Consider the following 13,695-nt stretch of genomic DNA (forward strand, 5'->3'; position numbering starts at 1 on the left):
TGATTTTTCTTTTTTTTTAATTTTCTTTGGTATTTTTTTTCTTGTTCTTTAAATGTTTTGTAAAAGAATGTGAGCGAGGCGTGTGTTTGACTTTTAATTTATATTAAAATTAACCCCTTCAGACGCATAGATGGTCCTAGTGGACATGACATTCGCATGTCTAAACAAAAAAAAAAAAAAAAAAAACCCGCATAATTCGGATGATGTCAACACCTCTAGTTTATGATTGGATCTTACATAACCGATCACAATCGCCAGGTGATTGGCATGATGTTAATGTTAAAAATGTTGCATATAAGCTTAAGCTATAAGCGTTTACAACACATTGCAGCCATATTATCCTGGCGTCCACCATAACAACTAAAAACATGAGATAGTTGAGTTGTGCAGGTTTTACGTCACAAAGTTTGGAAAATAATGATCTTTGTCTCATTGTTTTAGATCGCAAAAACCTGGCATTTGAGAAGGCGTGTGTCGACTTCTTACAGTTAACCGCTTAGGCCATTTGACCTTTTTGGTAACCAAAACAGCAGCACCAAATGCATACAGTCGCCAAGCTAAACGACTTCCTACGTGTTGGAATTGTTGAAGTTGATTTAAATGTTATGTGGACATCTTATTACCATTTGCGTACCAGCAGACTCCGACAGGTGGTTGCTCCACAATGTTGTGTGTCCATGTTTGACAGTTTACTGCTATTTATTCATAACAGTAAAAGCTAATCATTTTTATTTCATTTAAAACCAGTTTTTCTTGGTATAGTGTACTTTATATTTTAACCAATTGATGCCTTCCCCATCAGATTAATAAACCTTCTAGATCATGCTTGATCACTTTAATGCATTTATTTTTGTGTACGTTTGAAATTTAATGATCCTATGTATTATGTGGGACCTATGCATAAATCAGGCCCTTCCCGTGCACTCATGTCATTTGCACGTGCACCAGCAAGGTCGAGATAAACGATTTTGGGGCCGGTGGCTTTATTAAAAGCCCCGTTGCTAAAACAAACTTGCGAATTCCACCTTTCAATTGGATTTAACCTTTTCGAAGCGTCTCGTTTCATTTGGATCCAAACTGATGAGATCAACGGAGGCACGTGCCTCTTGTCCCTTTTAAAGACGGCTTCTGCCTGTGTGCTCCCCGCCGACCCCCATCACTAACACACATGCACGCGCACCCACGCACACCCTCAGCCATCCTCCCTCTTACATTGTATATTGCTGTATCCATTTCAGCATCGCCCGGGGGCTGATCCTGTCGCGGCAGATTGTGGGAGATATGCACCCGCTAATGTGATTTGGTGGCAGGACCTGGCTGAGCGAGCATGCAGCCAAAGTTGCGCATGGGCATCGAACGCACGGTGAAGACTATATGGGCCGGCTCGAGGAGGAAAGGTCAGAAAGGGATTGGGGTTTGTTGTTAAGTGGATGTGAGGTCGACATGCTAACCACTAGGCCCAACGTACTGATTCAATATCCAGTGGAATCTCAGTTGTACAATTAAAATACAACCAAAATGTTATGAACTAGTCCATCCATCCATTTTCTTGACCGCTTATTCCTCACAAGGGTCGCGGGAGGTGCTGGAGCCTATCTCAGCTGACTCTGGGCAGTAGGCAGGGTACACCTTGGACTGGTTGACAGCCAATCGCAGGTTATGAACTAGTCCAAATACTATATTCTGATTAGTAGTGCGTTAAGTGGCAAAATCTACCCATTTGTATACCATATTTTCCGCACTATAAGGTGCACCTCATTATAAGGCGCATCTTCAATGAATTACATATTTTAAAACTTTTTGTATATATAAGGCGCTACAGTAGAGGCTGGGGTTACGTTATGCATCCATTAGATGGTGCTGCGCTAAAGGGAATGTCAACAAAACAGTCAGATAGATCAGTCAAACTTTATTAATACAAACCAGCTTTCTGACAACTCCATTCACTCCCAAAATGAATAAACAGCTGTTTTGTTATTTTCTCTAAGGTAAAGTATTAGTATTAGCTAGCGACCCAAAATGGCGGGATCTGCTGCGCATGAGTGTCACCGATCGTGCAGGCTCACCGATAGCGTCTTGACAGCGAGACCTGCTGCGGCTCAATATTGATCCATATATAAGGCGCGCTGGATTATAAGGCACATGGTCAGCTTTTGAAAAAATTGAAGGCTTTTAGGTGCGCCTTACAGTGCGAAAATACAGTATATCTAAGGGAACGGCCGTTTTGCCACCGGCTGTCGACTGAAAATCACAGTTGCTCAGGGCTCAGGTAACGACCAATCATGGCACACCTTTTTTCTGAAGCTATAGTAACTATCGTAAAATGTTAATGCTGGGTTTCAGTTGAATTTATACGTTTGGATGACAAAACAGGTTTTCTCATCTCATCTTTGAGGACTTTCTGTGTTTTTTTTTCTTTTAAGTGTGTTGTTGGAAAAGTGCCTGCCTTTAAGAAATGTTTGCACAATTTTTGCATTGTTAAATTAAAGTGTGACGAAAAACATCCACAATTGAGCTATTTTAAATGTTCATTCACTGTACAATATTTTCTATTGGAAGTCAAACAAGGACATGTTCCTTTTTGGAGGTCGAACTGTATTATGATTCAAAACCAGGGTATCATCCTGAAAACACTGCATTCCACCAGGGTGGGTATTTTCTAGGAATGTTGCGGAAGAGGAACAAACTGTTACTGTGTGCTTTATGGTCCTGTGATGGATCGTTCCTGTTTATGACGGCAGGATGCACTATCAAACATACACAGACGCACATGCACACACTTGTTTAAACAAGTAGTCTGAGTAAATCCAATTAAAAATTGAGTATCTCTGTATAGCTCAAGGTCTTCCTATGTAATGTATACAGTAGAGGAACATACTGATTATTGGGTGGATGTGCAAGCCATCTGGGGATCTACATTAAGTCAGGGTTGAGGAACTTTTTCCTACCATTTCAGCTTCTCTGAAGTCCTCCTAGGGCCAAACTAAAGTGAAAAAATATATATATTGTGATTCGCCAGATGTTAATTAAATGTTTTGAGGCACTTGCTTGTAGCTTTTCTGGTTTGAACTGACAGTCCGGTTGTTTTTCATGGGTTTTTAAAGTCAACTAAAAGTTTAAACGTAATTACAAAAGTAGATGCACACTCACACCTGTACAGTCAGATTGACAAATGTCACAATTCGTGTCTTGAGCAAAGACAGGCAAAAATTGCTACTAGCCTGTTAGCTAACAGGTACAACTGATTTATCACTTCATTTTGTATTCACAGGTCATGTACAGTATTTTCTGTGTTAATTTAAATGTCTTTTCCCTCTCTCTCTCTTTTTTTTATGTTGTAAATAGTATTGATAGTTTTATGTTAGCATTTCACGCTCATGGGCTAGCAGCTTATTGCTTTCCTGTATGTAGGTAACAGGCAAATACAGTGGTTTGTCGGGTGAGCAAACATCCTCTTTTGGGAGGACTTGTCTACTTTTTTGTGGCAGTGCGTTATAAATTAATGAAAATGTTTCCATTGCGGGACAAATTGGGGATCAAATGTAGCAGTTCCTTTAAGGTCAGCTCGTACACAACATAGTGCACTGTTAGCAGGTTAATATCAAGGGGCTAGCGGGTGACCTAGCATACCTCGTCATTAGCTTACTTTGCTGTACGTATCCAGTAGATGATGCACAAATACAACAGCAGTCTCTGGGTTCCGTACCACCTATAAAGGTATATTTTAGTCATGTACAGCATTGTGTCAATTTTGGTGAGATGTCCGCTTTGTCAATAAATTTCCATGACTTCCAGGGATCATCTCTCCCTGGGATTAATGCCAGTTTAATTTTGTTGTCCCCGAAGACAAAAGCCAGATGTTAGTGTGCCCGCACGCACGTACGCACGCAAACGCACGCACGCAAACGCACGCAAACGCACGCACACATACACACACACAAAAAAAAAAAGCAAAAAAAAAAAAAAAAAAAAAAAGCAATGATGACAAGACGTTGAATCGGTAAAACTACCGAATGAACAATTCTGAGCTCTTTGTAAAAAAAAAAAAAAAAAGATGTTAGTGTGCCCTTCTTCTTCTTCTTCTTTTATTTTTTGTGTGTCCGATTTGGAAGACAGGCCTCATGAAAATCCCCTTGACTCCTGAGGGCTTGGTCTCTGGCAAGCTGTCTGGTTGGGCTCATGAGGGAGTTCCTCCAGACCTCATTGTTACGTTTCCTTATCGCGCCAGATGACACCTTGTTGATTCTCTCCCTACGTTATTCTTGCAGAGAAGTGATTGTTCCCTGCTTCCTGCGTGATGGCTTGTCCAAACAGTGAAGGTCCTGGCCAGGGCAGGTCTGCTTGAAACGTCAGTGGTGTGACGGTGCTATCTGCACAACGGGTTTATTTTCTCGGCCCTGTGCTTTGGGTGGATCAGATGGTGTTCTTTGGACGAAGGACAGCAACTGACTGAGCAGTCAGTAGGAAGCATTGTGAAATATACTTTAATACATAAAAAAATGTGTAAAAAGAAACACAAATTCAGTCACAAATGTTAGCAGTAAATTCTCCAATTAATGAAATATTCTCAAAAAATAATGTATGTAATTAATTACATAAATAAATATTTCTATCATTTTCTTTTAAGCTGATTAGTTTTGACATTACAAGTCAGAGAAAACTAGTGGACGATATTTGCTGCCTTATTTCAAGGCCACACTAAACATAATTTTGAAAACTGATGCACCCGCAATTTTTAACCCCCAAATGAAAACTTTACATTTCCTTGTAGAACCAACTTTAACTGCTCAGGCAAGGTCTTCCTTGCTGTTTGACACACTTTTTTTTTTGTCCCTCCCCCTAATTACAACCTACCATTCAAACAAACCAGCTTGGGTTCTCCCTGCTATTGTGCTCTTCAGCTAAGCGTCTGAGAATCAAGATGAAGGACTTTTCGAGATGACATTTTCACACACTCGCTGTGCTGAAACCTTTCTTTACAGATGTGCATGGTCGTGCTTCTCTGTGAACACCTGAATCATATTATTTTCACTCCACGCAACATATGGAATAAGGCTTAACATTACTAAAGCACTTACACGTTTGCAGATACGATAGTGGGAGAAGCTTAACTTACAATTGTAGGTTTTTAACACAGTGAGCCTTGGATGGTGTTGTGAAAAATAAACACACTTACTGCCAATTCCTTGACCCTTATTATTACTTTGTGGCTAAAGCACTTTTAGTGGCTTGTTCGTATTGGCTACCATAAAGCTTCATATTCGCTGCTGTTAACATACTTGAACCTTGATTGTTGTTGCTCTATGCATTGGAGCTATTTATGGTATAGTATCGTGTAACGGTCTTATATTAGTAATGCTATAATGGCCATATATAACTAGAATGAACTCACGAGTGCAAAGACCTTTCTCAAGGCCAAACTGATATCAGAAGTTAGTTATCAGGCTCACGGAAGGTGGTACCGTTAGGGATTCTGGTGGGTTGGACCCTTTCATTGACGTCAAAGTGATGCACACGCTGAAATTAAATTTGTGTATCTACAGCTTGATCCTAATGCTCATCTTCCACTACCAGGAAGAATTTTAGTTGCCTTTTAGCTGAACTTTTGTGGACTACCCTCACCAAGATCTGGACTTGGGTCCGTATTCCTAAAGATCCTGAGAATCCACTCAGAAAGTTCCTAACTTGACATGAAAATTCATAGGAAAGAGTTTTAGCTTAGGCGTTATTCCAGAACATTGAGAACTTTGAGAAAGGAATGATCAGAAACTCCTGTCTTAGTGAGCAGGTGTGGTTGACACAAGTTACTAAGTATGAGTCATCATTTCAGTGACACTACACTACTTTCAAATCGGTAAACTTAACTATGATCTGATCTGATCTCTGATCTTCTGGAGACTGAAATTGTAAATAATTCACATAAAATAAAATACTGCACAGTATTTGCATAGTGATAGAATTGGGCACGTAGATGAATCCATCATTCGTCAAACGTCACCAATTGGGACAACCTTCCGTCATCGTCAGTCCGTCAACATTTCAAGTCGAACCGGATTATCGCCAACCTGCCATTCATCATTCCTCAGTGAAATGGCCGTCCGTCAGGGCGTTTTCCATCATTCGTCAGCATAATCTGCATTTTGCCATTGATCAATTGATGATTACATTGATGGACAAAAGCCCATTTTTGGCAATGCTTAGTCCATCAATTCTTCGAAGTTTCTCATCATTCGCGAATCGTCAACAAAATGGCACGACACGTCATTGACGGATTGACGGACCTTCCATCGATATTGACGGAATGCCCGCTTCTGGTGATAGTTGTATTTATTTGCTTAGCAATATTAATTGCCATGCTGGTAATTTTTGTACTTTTGTCACTTCATCTCAATTTTGGTATTAAGATGGGTTAAATGACTTGTTTCATCAATTCACTGTCATCCCCTTTTTGGAGAATATCTCTCTGGCCTATTCGGTCCGCCATTTTGTCCTCTGGTTAGGGACCCATTAAGCCACTCAAAAGTCCTCTTCCCTGCTCTTAACAGATCTCACCTAAGAGTTGGATTCTTTAGGAATAGCATTTTTCTTTACTAGGAACTTCTCCGTTTTAACGGAAATTCGTCATTCATTCATGATTCTTTGCACTAAGAATCTTTAGGAACACAGCCCCTGATCTTCACAGATTTCCAAAGAATCCTAAGATTGGTTTGGTGTACAATTTGGGTCGAGAGTTCAAAGCTGGAACACACCTCTTAGTCAATATTCTAATCAATCAAGGATTGGGATAGACCACTTTGTTCCCTCTCAATCTTCATCTTTCGTTTCATCAAGGAATTTGGGGCAATTTTAACCTCGGAACTTGACACAGTAACCTTACAAATATTCTTCTGCATGTATGGGTTATAAAACCAAACAGACTCTTCAAAATATTCTTGTGTGTGCAAGTAGGGCTCATACTCACGCATGTGGGTCAATAAGGTAAAAGGCACAAGGCTGTGACTGCAGCTGGATGCTCCAGAGGTTCATGGTGGGACTGCTGAGAGGCCAAGTCTTGTTTCATTATCTTCTCATCTTGAAGGTCAGAAGAACGGGACAGAGAGGGGAGTGCGATCAAGGTAAGGAAGGGTTGAAATCAACGTGACTTTTAAAGCAGCGACGGTACAAGTGCAAATGTTACGGGTTCATTCAACGCAGTGTGCGCTCCTACTAGTCTGATTTGCACCTGGTTCATGGTGCCTGATTAGACAGATGCACGATAGACCAAACAAACAGAAGTCAGTGAAAAAAAACCAACAGTAATATCATCTTTTCTTGTTACCTGCTCCCTTCACTGCAGTTAATCAATCTCCACACAACACAACAACCGAGCCTATTAGGCTTTTATAAAACAAACCCCCGAAGAGCAAAGAGGACAGTCATTGACTTTAATGGGATGAACTGATCAACCATATCTAATAGAAATCATTCCCCCTGGCAAAAGCTGATGTGCAATTGAATTACGTGTGGAACACAATGCTTTTACTGCTTCTTAGAAAAACCCTAATTTGATCACTTTAGTGCAGAGAAGAAACAGATAAAGTCCATAATGTAAACATTATTTTTGCAAGTTTAGTTGCATGCAAAATTTGAGGGAGTTTTCGTATAACACTGAATTACTACTCAAACTCAATAATAATGGTTACACAATCAAATCACTTGCAAAGGCCACCATTTGTGTTTGTACACAGTGCATAATTAATACATTATGATTTTATCTATCATCAAGCAGACATACAACTTATGTTTGCTGTGATAAATTAAGGTTGATTGTGAGAGTCTGTAGAAATTTTACTTAGTAAGTAAAATAAGAACAATTAACTCATTCCCTGCCAGCCCAGTTAAAATAAATCTTTGACGTCTATAGCCGTCAATGGCAGTGAATGTGTTAAAAGATTAATCAACAGCTAATCAATGATCAGTTATTATTAACTCATTTTTGATAATCCAATAAATTGTTTAAGCACATCCAATTTAAAATTGTCCAAGGCAGCCTCTTGGCAGTAATTTTGGTAGTCCTCCATGTGTTTGATCAAAACAAAACATTTGGGAAAGACTGCGTTAGATACGTTGTGAGTCTTTCGGAACAACACTTGCAAACTTTCTAATGAGTCAACATGTCCAAAAGAGGTTAGATCAGCAATTCCCAAACTGTGGTGCATCCAACCCGCCCTCCAAAACAGAATAGAAATGATTAAATGTGAATATTTCTCCATAAAATGCATTGTCACCTCATTTAAACATCGGCTTAATTGGATATGAACTTTGTTTTGACTACTTTGAAGGTGCATGAATGCCAAATTCTGGATGAAGGGGTGCAACTTGAAAAGTGTTAGGGTAAGACTTAAGTGTGATTTTTGGTCTTGAGGAGTTAATATTTACTTATTCACAGTGAAGGCATTCAGAAAAGGTTAGATCAGTGATTCCCAAACTGTTGTGTACGCACACTACCCTCCCAAAAACACAAAATATGACTATTCCCTCAATATACTTTATTCTTGACTCCACTTGATTATACTTGACTGATTAAACCTAATTGCCTTGAAACAGGCTTTGACTTTTTTTTAGGTGGTGTGCAAAGGGAAGTGTGTGTGTGTGTGTGTGGCTAAAAAGGTTTACTGCAACTGTTAGAACAGGGATTTCCAGGATTTTCAGTTACATTGCCCTTTTATTCTCCTAAATAAATGTAGACAGTTGACAGAGTGCACATGAGACAATTTATGAGAACTTGAGCTTCTCATGCACAACAACAAAATAAATAAATACAAGAAAAAAAGCACATCCAGTTGCAAGTGGAGACAAAGTGGCCAATTATGGTACATCACGTGGATGGGAAACCCGGTTAAAAAAAAAAAAAAAAAACAGACCCTTTTTTTTTTTTTTTTTTATTAGCGTCTCTGGTTGGATGAGGGCGAGTCTTAAAAGTTTCTTCAGGATGGGCCAGCTCCCTTCAAACGCATCCAAAGCAGAGCGACACCGGGTCATGGAGACTTGTACTTAAAAGTGACCAAGTACGTGCTTTTTACGCCAGCTTTATCTTTTACTGGCTTACAAAACGAGCCGTGAAGCTTTATTGTTTTCTTTACGAGACATTTTCTGGATGATTTTTCTTAATTGAGTAGCTTGTTCTATGCTTGTAAGAACTACTTTATCGGCTGTTAATTGATTATTATTTGTTTGTTTGTTGGTGGCACACGCTCAAGAAATTTTTTAATATTGCTACTCGCAAAGTGTATTTCTTTCCGTGCGTAATGGCGCAACTTTTACGCACGATCACCTAACATAACCTTCCCCCACCTCCTTTCCCCTTTCGCAGCCCATGTACGCGAAGGTGTCGCCGGCTCTTTTTCCCGTGGAGAGCACCCGCCCGCTCGCACAGCGCCAGCACACCGCGCCGAGTGGACCGTGAGGAGAGCGCACCACATTCCAAAGATGAACATCCAGGTTGTGCCCGAGAACAAGCTCACGACGGTGGCCCCGCTCAAACAATGCAACGTGGAGAAAAAGGAAGTCGAGCTCCTGTTGGTCAAGGACCAGAACGGCGTGCAGTACACCAGCTCGTCCATCGTCCCCGCGTCCAGCCGATGCACGGGACCGCCCGGGTCCGACTCCGAGGAGGAGCGGGAGTTGTGGGGCAAGAAGATTGACTTTCTGCTCTCGGTCATTGGCTTCGCGGTCGACTTGGCAAATGTTTGGAGATTCCCTTACCTATGCTACAAAAACGGCGGGGGTGAGTACTCACTTTTCCAATGCGTGCAATTCATAAACATGTGGCGTAGAAATTAATTTCACAGTGATGACTTTGCATGCACAGTGCATTCAACAATGTTTTAGATCACCTGACGTCAACTAGAGAGGAGACCATCTGGCTTTAATGCGCTCTTTCAATCTCAATGAGCTAAAACTTTTGTTCAGGAATGTATGGGCTTATAATTAATTTTGACATTATAATCAAGAAATAATGTGCTTTACTGCGTTTTGCCAGATATATTTTAATGTGGACTCTATCAATTCCAGTGACTTTGAAACTGAAGTTTCTGTTCAGGAATGTGAGTGCGTAACTATTATTTAGCATCTTAAGGGCAATTTTATTTTTATTTATTTTCCTGTTTGGTTATATTAAAATTGGAAATTCATGGATAACAATACAGTGTTCCCTCGTTTTCCGCTGGGGTTAGGTTCCAAAAAATACCCGCAATAAATGAAATCCACAAAGTAGTTAGCTTTATTTTTTACAATTCTTATAAATGTTTTAAGGCTCTAAAATACCCTACCACACAATTTAGACACTTTTCTCATTGAGGCATTTACATGTTCTCACATTTCTCTCTTGTTCAAACATTGATAATGTTCAAAACTTCATAATTTTTTATAAAATGGGTATATTACTGCAAAAAAATGTGCAAAATTGCACTTGCAAAAAAATCCGCGATACAGCGAGACCGCGAAAAGTGAACCGCGTTATAGCGAGGGAAGACTGTAATAAATACATGGAATCATTAAAAATAGAAATGAAGTGTTATAACCTTATTACGCCTTTATTTTACACTCCTTTTACATTCGAAAATCTCACTGTGCATTAGGGGTGTGAATTGCCTAGTACCTGACGATTCGATTCGTATCACGATTCACAGGTCACGATTCGATTCGATACCGATTAATCCCGATACGAATTTATAAGTCGATTGTTGCGATTTTTTTTCATTCAAATTTAGAAAATACTAATCAGTAAGCTTGTAGAGTGTAAGATTTATATGAAAATGTATTATTTATTTATCTTATAGAGGTTGTAATCTGTTTCATGTTTGAACAGCATTAAAATAAAATATTAAGGCTTAATGTTCCGTTCATATAACATTCTTCCATGCTCAAGGTGTGAATCCTAACCCGAAGTCAGACGTTTTGTTGAATATTTTTCCATTAAAAATGGAAGTTTAAAAATCGATTCACACACACACAAAAAAAAAAGGCAATGATGATAAGACGTTGAATCCGTTGAATCCGAATACCGAATGAACAATTCTGAGCTCTTAAAAAAAATAAAATAAATAAATAAATAAAAAAAAAATAAATAAAAAAAAATCGATTTTTTTTAATTGAATCGATTCGAGAATCGCGCGATGTAGTATCGCGATATATCGCCGAATCGATTTTTTTTTAACACCCCTACTGTGCATCGTCAAACAAAAATTTCACAAATAATATGCATGCTAAAATAACGACGATCCTGTCTCAGTTTACTCACAAATTGACTTATGAGGATACAAATATATGCATAGTGTACTTGCAGGAAGCCATGACTTATTGCATGAAAGGCAACAGGTGGATATGTGGAGTGCGTCTACCTTCTGCCAGCTAATAGAAGAGCATTTCATTGTTGTGGAATACATGGCTAAGGAAATACAGTATATAGTAGGCCTAATATTTTTTTGGGACAAATTAATTGAATTTGGATTATTTCTTGTAGTACTCCGGATGATCTCTCATGGCATCCTCATTGGCCATCACTGGTCTAATACATTCAGAAGTACTGTATTGTATGTACAGTACTTGTTTTGAAAATCATGCCAGCGGGAGTAGTGGTATATCACTTGTATTGTCCCGTATAGTTAGTTTGGTGGTATAATCATAAGGCACCCAATGGCAGTACAAATATGACAATCACAAATAGTTGATACATCAAACGCAGACAGACATAACACAAAGAACAGACTTCAGAAACACGACATGATACACTTGGGTTTGACTAGGCCAGCCAAGGTAGGCAACCCTGCTCCTCGAGAACCTGGTCCTGCGTGTTTTAGTTGTCTCACTCCTCCAACACAGGTGAGGATCGTTATCGGAGCTTGCTGATGAGTTAATCATTTAAATCAGCTGTGTTAAAGGAGGTAGATATCTAAAACTGCAGGACTGGATGGGCAGAAGTAACGCGGAGATGCAAGATGCCAGAGGGTGTGTATCATTAATGTGCAATGTTATTTGCCTTTCTCACCAGTTTGTTTTTATAAAAGTGTTCGCTGCCTAGCATGTTTTTACAAGCAACTGGCTGGCAGTTGTCACTGGCTTTCCGATCATCTTTTTCTGCGACTGTGATGCATTTCCAAACCAGCAGACAATTCATCAAGCAATATAAAACATTTGAAGTGTTTTGCAACTGACATTTAAGACAAGCAGTTTGTTTAAAAAGTCTTTTAGTGTCCACGTGTTCCATTTCAGCTTGTCGTCCAGTGCAATGCCAGTGTTTTCGCATTGATGACACTGTCAGTGGATTGTGGTGACTTGATCAAATCTATAACTTTTATTTGGTACTTATTGGTATTTTAAATAAGTAGTGTGACTTATTGAACTATTTTTTTTTTAAGTTTCTGGAATCGGCCCATGATCTTCCTCCCTGCCCTATGCAGGCTCATTAGAGCTATGTATGTATGTATGTAATCTGCTTATTTTATAACAAGACTGCTTTGTAAAGTTCTAGTTGATGAATTTGTAATAACAGACATAAACACATCCTTGTGGAGAGCCTATAAATGTTGTCATCACGTCTGACAGAAATGAGCCAGCTGTAATCTTTGAATGAGTCCTTGGTTTCTCAAGATGATTGGGCAAAAGTTGTCATAATTGCATTAGCTACCCTTTATGGAGATTCAATGAGTGAATGGCAGAGGGTCCACAAGATTGTGAGCTTGGAATGCATTGTATCTCTTGACGAGACCCGCCAGGCACTTAATGACCCTTTATGTCAGCACTACTGGTCAGAAGTTGGTAGGTCTTAGCAGTTTTGGCATTCATACAATTGTGGAGGATTTACACAGGATTGGGACTTTTCAGATATTTTAAGGGGAGACTTAAAAATGTCAGTGAACAAAGAGACTTATTGTGCTACATAGTGCTTTTGTCGTGGCCAGGACTTCTCTGTGTATTACTGTGACTAGAAAGGTGAAAGACATCTGACTGTTTGATCTTTAGGACAGATGCGGGGGATGGAGGAGACAGCATGATGCAAGCTCGTTGCTGGTGCCAAATGCACAGACTTTCTTTTTGCCCATTCTAAGTCTCTTATCTACAAGGAAGTTTTCCTTCTGTCCTTGCATGGGACGTTGATCATGGCCTTGATCCTCTGCCATTCCTCACGTGAGTTGCTTGACACCAGGGTTGGCTAAATCGTCTGTGTGTAACTGTATTTATCCAGCTGTGTGTCTTTTAATCCATCTCTGGATGGATTATGGTTGTGTCATCCTGATTCCAATGTTTTTTTTTTCTTTTTAATTATGAAATGGTACTTGGTATTTTATTTATATAGCCCTCAAAATGCTTCACATTCGACTGTTCATTGAGTATCTTGCTTAAGGATACTTCAACATGGTCACATTGGCACGGGATTGAACCACAACCTCTGGGTTGCGAGACGACCACTCCACCACTGCGCGTCACCGCCCCAGAGATGCTTCTATTTGTTTTCGAGGGATTGTCTTTATGAAAGACTTCGATGGGGCTTTTTTTTCCGTATGATTGTGTCATCCCAGTTTGTGCAGTCAAAACAGCCCTGCCAGGCCATAATACTGTCATCCAATACTTTAACTGAGCATTCTTGGGGCCTCTCCTTTGACAGGAGGTAAGCCACATTGTGGTCAGATGTCCCTAGTGGCTGGAGCAATGATG

At 39.7% G+C, this 13,695-nt stretch overlaps 1 protein-coding gene across 2 annotated transcripts in view; it reads left to right on the plus strand.

Annotated features, from left to right (window-relative positions):
• Positions 1 to 8,938: 8,938 nt before the first annotated feature.
• The window catches only part of slc6a2 (solute carrier family 6 member 2), a 31,910-nt gene continuing 27,153 nt past the window's right edge, over positions 8,939 to 13,695 (plus strand). The window contains exons 1-2 of one of the 2 annotated variants that reach the window (XM_077518168.1): positions 8,939 to 9,047; positions 9,353 to 9,766. In XM_077518168.1, coding sequence (XP_077374294.1) covers positions 9,469 to 9,766 — 298 coding nt within the window. In that variant the 5' untranslated portion in view covers positions 8,939 to 9,047; positions 9,353 to 9,468. Of the gene's footprint in view, positions 9,048 to 9,352; positions 9,767 to 11,946; positions 11,989 to 13,695 lie in introns of those variants that run through there. The other variant, XM_077518169.1, reaches the window with a different exon arrangement.

This window comes from Festucalex cinctus, chromosome 4 (genome assembly GCF_051991245.1).
Source record: "Festucalex cinctus isolate MCC-2025b chromosome 4, RoL_Fcin_1.0, whole genome shotgun sequence".
In the NCBI taxonomy this organism is placed as follows: domain Eukaryota; kingdom Metazoa; phylum Chordata; class Actinopteri; order Syngnathiformes; family Syngnathidae; genus Festucalex; species Festucalex cinctus.